The sequence below is a fragment of the Tuber melanosporum genome (assembly GCF_000151645.1).
Source record: "Tuber melanosporum whole genome shotgun sequence assembly, scaffold_193, strain Mel28".
Classification (NCBI taxonomy): domain Eukaryota; kingdom Fungi; phylum Ascomycota; class Pezizomycetes; order Pezizales; family Tuberaceae; genus Tuber; species Tuber melanosporum.
This window is the reverse complement of record NW_003298856.1, coordinates 26008-31294: the sequence shown is the minus strand read 5'-3', so window position 1 is coordinate 31294 and position 5287 is coordinate 26008. Positions and strand designations below refer to the sequence as shown.

Here is a 5287-nt window from a genome sequence, read left to right as displayed (position 1 = left end):
TTTCCGGGAGAGGGTATGCACACGCAAGGTTGATTATAATAAAATCAAAACATGGCTATGTCGAAACAGACGGGGCTCCTACTACTGTTGAGGTGTTAGATGATACTTGTTAGCCATGCTATTGCCATATAACCAGAAAAAAAGGTATACCAATGCTTGGGGGAAGTGGATGAGTAATGACAGTTAGTCCGGTCTCGATGGCATGTGATTTTCTCCGTGCCGCAATTGTCGTTGGCGATCTGGCGCGGAGGGCGTAGGGAGAACCAAAGAGTATATACATGAAGGGGGGAGTAGGGGATTGAGGGTAGATGGAGATAGAATAGAGGAATCCCCGAAAGGGGAAGGGAGAGGAGAGAAGTAGATGAGAAAATAGAGGAGAGAAAGAAAGGGAAAGAAAAGAAAAGAGAAGGAGAGAGAAGAAAAGAGAGAGAAAGAAAAGTAAAGACATATTTAGGGAAATAACGACTACGTTATGTTCCCCCATAACCCATCCCATCTGCGCCGTAAAAATGATAACCCCCACTCTCCCAGCCGTCCCCAACCGATTTAAACCCAATTGGCAAAAAACTAATGAAAAGAAAGATCATCCCGCCGACTCAGAATAATGCGGAGAATACTCCCGATATCTAAGAAAGGAGAAAACAACTAGACGGAGAGATGCTTCAGCGCAATCGAAACATGCTCCTGCGCAACCTTTTTCCACCTCTCCTTATCATCTAATCCAAAATTTTCGTTGTTGAAGATTGAATACAGTTGTCTGGAAACTTTCTTATTGATCTCCGTAAACTCCTGCTTCGAAATCATTGTCGGGTACATTGGTTGCAAGATTGATGTGACCACGCTTGCAAGGTCCTGCTTAGCCTCGGGAGTTAGACAGTTGATAGACCTCCTCTTGCGTGAATTCTGTTGATCCTCGTTACCGCTGGAGTCACTCCCCGATGGCGGTGATGGAGCCTGATAGGGTCGTTTGTGTGAGGATGAGGCGGGACGAGGAGGTCTCTCCCAAGGGCGAGAGAAAATTGGTTGGGTCGGAGATGCAGGTGTTCGACGCGTTGGAGAGGAAACTTTCCCGGAACTTCTCCTAATTGGGGCCTCTGCAATTGGGGAACCAGGACAACTCATGGGTGGTGAGCCGACAACAAACGGAGACAGCGATGTAGCGATTTCTGGAGAAGCTAACCGGCGGCCTGGACTAGGTGCCGCAGAGAAATCCGGCGGCACTGCACCCGGTCCCACACCGCCGACGAGGGCCGCAGCGCCCGGAGGGGAATACTCCAAGCCTTTTCCGATGTAAGACATGACTTGTGAATAGGCGCTTGGTGAGGATTCTGGGCCTTCGCTGGCGGGGGGCTGGCGGATGTTTGGGAACATGGCAACTGGAGTCGTATGCGCTGTGTGACTCTTTAAAATTGGGCCATCGCCGGTATTGACCAACAATTGTGAATCGCGTCTAGTGCGTGGGCGTTTTCGCCGTACTTCCTCTTCACGTTGTTCTTCTGAGCTCCTACCGGGACCAGAACTAGATTCTCCGTCCCTCTTCTTCGATGGTTCTGTGCAAGGATCATCCTGGGGACTCCGGTCCCCGTGTGTCCCTCTGCCCTGGGACTCCTTTAGAGCCAATTCAAAAGTATCCCATAGCTCTTTCTCTTCTTCGGTGATAACCTTCGGCTCTTGCGGCCATGCGGTTCTGGTCCTCCTAACTGGCTCCGTCCAGGCCACCGGTTCGACAAAAGTGCTCAATCCTCCTGTCTGGGCTGCAGCAACTGCTCGTCTCCTATTAGTTCGGGTAAGAATTGAAACGATTTGATTCTCTGTGTCGTCATCGTCATCTTCATCGTCATCCCATGGACTATGTTCGGCTTCAAGACGCTCCCAAGCAGATTCCCAAGCAAGTTGTTCTCGAGCTACCAACCTCGCACGTTGAAACCTAGAAAGCGATCCCGTCCGAAGAGGATTGTCCTCAAAGGAGTTGCCGTTATTCATTACGGCCCTTCGTTCTCGCAAGGCACAACGCCGACAGATCAAAACGTTGGCAGGTCGTCGGGGTTCTAGACAGTCGACATGGTAGAACCTAGCACAGAGGGGGCATAAAACAGTTTCTCCACGATCGTCTAGATAACAGTGGCTACATTGGGCGTGAAAAGTTTCGAAATGGCCTGCCGCAGCATCGTGCTCTCGGGCGGCATGCAAGAGGGCGAGATCAAGAACTGGTCGGATGAAATGCGGTTGGATATCGTCTGCGACTTGTATCTTGTCCTCAACATTATATGCTCGGGTGACTTCGCCTATTTCGAGAGTTAACGGTTAGCAAACTTTGATCGATCAAACATAGGAAATTTAGATAACTCACTATCCAGAGTTTTTGAGACGCTAACTTCGTGAAAGTTGGTACGGCAAAGAGGACAACTATTTGCTCTCTCCAGCCATAGTTGAAGGCATTCGTTATGCATTGTATGATTGCAAGGGTTCAAGCGAGCAACATCCTCATCGACACCTGCCGAAGGTGCACCCCGAAGGAGATCGTTCAGGCAAAAGATACAAGCGACTGGTTCTTGCTTTACCTCGGCGGAGGAAAGCGCATATTCTGTCGACTTTGGTGAACTAGGCGGCTCAAGGGGTGGATCAGGGGCGGAAGGATCCATGCTGCAAGTCAGAGCAATGATATCGGAGCTCGAGCTGACGGTCGATAGAGCTCTGTTAGAGTAAATAGGTAGAAGAAGAGTATGTTCTGGTTGAGGATTGAGAAAAGGTTGAGGTTGACGAGGAGAGGGAGAGGGGACCGCGCTTTATGTAGCAACACGCCAAGACCTCAAGTTATTGGTTTAAGCGGGGAGCAGCCAAATGAGCACGACTCTGCGTAATCCTCAGCCCTGCAACGCAGCGCCTAACGCCAAGTCGCCTCTTCCCCACGAGGTCGATAAGCTGTCCAATGCGCGCTAAGCCGCAATCTACAATTGTAACCCTGGATTGGTCTAATTGGACCAAAGTCACAAGATTTCAGCAACCACATATCTGCACAAGTATCATACCAGCGCAGGTATGTTTCTCTACTCGAGTACCGTATTTTCGTGGTAATCTGGTCAAACGAATGTGAGTTAGGGGTGAACTCTAGTAGGACTATTCGCATTAAGGTTTTTAAATAAAGGTATTACACCCCATAGTCAGCTCCATAGAAAGGTTGGCTAAAACAAACTCCAATTCATGTTAACCCATGTGTGATATCAAATTCTGACGAAGATACCGACTTCCAAACGACCCGTCCTTGCGGATCCTGCTGCTCCTTTCCCGTGCTTGTGCCACGGTCAGACTTCGCTCAGTAAAATTCAGAACGTTCTACGGCAGGGATCGGCCGGAAATGGCACGTGCTATCATGGATTTTCCTGAGCATCAAGATAGAGACCCCGAAACACAATAGTGCGTATATTAGGACAAGCTGAACGCTACTATTAAGTGCAAGAGGGGTGGGTCTCCCCTTCTGGGGGTAGGGGGCAATCCATTCTAAAAGAAAGGTGTGACGGTAAAAGTGCGCTCGAATAGTATAGGTACTTCGGGCGAAAGGTGCCAGCGACAAATCGGTAGTTGTGTGATAGCCTGAATCTTGCTGCTTCCCTTGCCATGGGTTCGTGCCCTCGAAGAGAAGCTCAGCCTGCACAAGGCTGAGTGAGATCTTTGAGTCCGAGGGTAAATACTCGCTCAGAGGCTCTCGTTTGGATATGAGTATCATAGATGTTATAATACTCGAGTACTTTAAGCCCTGCCCGGTGTCACAATAAAATATATTGCAATAAAAGTTGAAAGTGGTATTTATCTCAATAAATATTTGAGATAATATAGGTTAGGTGTTCATTTGGACAACTGGTGACATACATAAATATATGAGTCATGAAAAGTGTTACTTGATCGTCCTTGTCATGCATATATCACACTTGAGTATGGTTAAAAAATAAAAGAGATCTTGGCTTTCGGCAAAGAAAGTGCGGTAATTGAGTAAGTAAGAGCAGTTACAAGTTATATTATAGAATCATTCTAGTTTCTGTTAGAATATGCATCTATCAAGACTCGGTTCTTCTGGTGTATCATCGTAAAAAAATTGTAAAGAGTTCATTTTGTTCCAAGCCCTAAATCCATATATTGGATTGACAATATTTTTCTCAATGCAATTATATCGCAGAGGTGAATATATATCATAATAGTATCTCCACACACACACACCGAACACGCCCCATATAAAAACCCTAATCTGCCAAACCTGTGCTATATAAACCCAACTTTTATGCCATAAAGTAGCGTGCCAAGCAGGGGGCGATCAGCATCCTGAGGCGTGACAAATCCAGTGGTGCAGATAGGCGGAATGTCAAAATGGCCATGTGAGAATAACTGAGAATACACGGTAGGGGCGGGGCTGTTGTCCCCATGCTCTATCAGTGCCTGGATGGAGGGGCAGCTTCCCTTACAAGTATGATACTTTCGAGAACCTTGATAAAGGATACCGATCGGTTCTCCTTCATAGTTTGCTCAACTTCAATAGACTATAGCACGAATCAGCTACAAGTGTCACGGCCAAGAGCATTCCACTAGCACTAGGGTATTTAACCCCAGGGCAAAATTGCGTGACGGAAAAACCTACGATACGATACGATCAAGAAGTTTATCACACTCCTTAAAGACTCAGATCTCGGTCACGATTGTTCAGGCGATGAAGGGGTGACTAACTTATTTTGACATAATTATTATATAGTCCACACGCTACTCCATTCATGTGCGAATGAAGTTTAGGATTCAAACGTTGAATCCATGTGGTGAGTCCCCGTGCTTAAACATGAGTCCCTCAATGTAAAGATTGTATACCCGTAGATGATTGTAATTAAGCTAAGGAAGATGAATCTGGGGGTCACGATGCAAGCCGGACATGCCTGCTGGGCTCTATTTCGTAGTAGTGTATGACGCAACTATGATTTTATCTAATAATATTATGGAAGCGCATAAAAAGCCAATAAATCTAGGTTGCTCAAAAATTTCGCACTTAAGTTACATCACATCGACATACCCCGGATTCATATGAAACACTAACCATTCGTAGTAAATAGGGGAGCCTCCCGTTGGAGATCTTTTGAGTTCTTTTAGTCTGGGTAGTTCCGGGGGTGTATCCCGGATATGGATAACTTAGATAGTTCACAAACATGTAGTAGGGGAACGATGCGAAACAAGAACAGAGAATAGGACGCTATTTTAAACAGAGCTCTGATGGGGGTTGTGTCTATGGTATCAGCACTGAATTCACAGATAA

The 5287-nt window shown here is 46.7% G+C and overlaps 1 protein-coding gene; it reads right to left on the bottom strand.

Moving 5' to 3' along the window:
* Positions 1-645: 645 nt before the first annotated feature.
* GSTUM_00000393001 (uncharacterized protein) lies at positions 646-2767 on the bottom strand (the record flags this gene model as incomplete). XM_002837563.2 has 2 exons in its annotated part: positions 2351-2767; positions 646-2285 (listed from the first exon to the last, which is right to left on the bottom strand). The coding sequence occupies exons 1-2, from the start codon at positions 2640-2642 to the stop codon at positions 646-648; spliced, it is 1932 nt and encodes a 643-aa protein (XP_002837609.1). The 5' UTR covers positions 2643-2767.
* Between the last annotated feature and the right edge of the window lie 2520 nt (positions 2768-5287).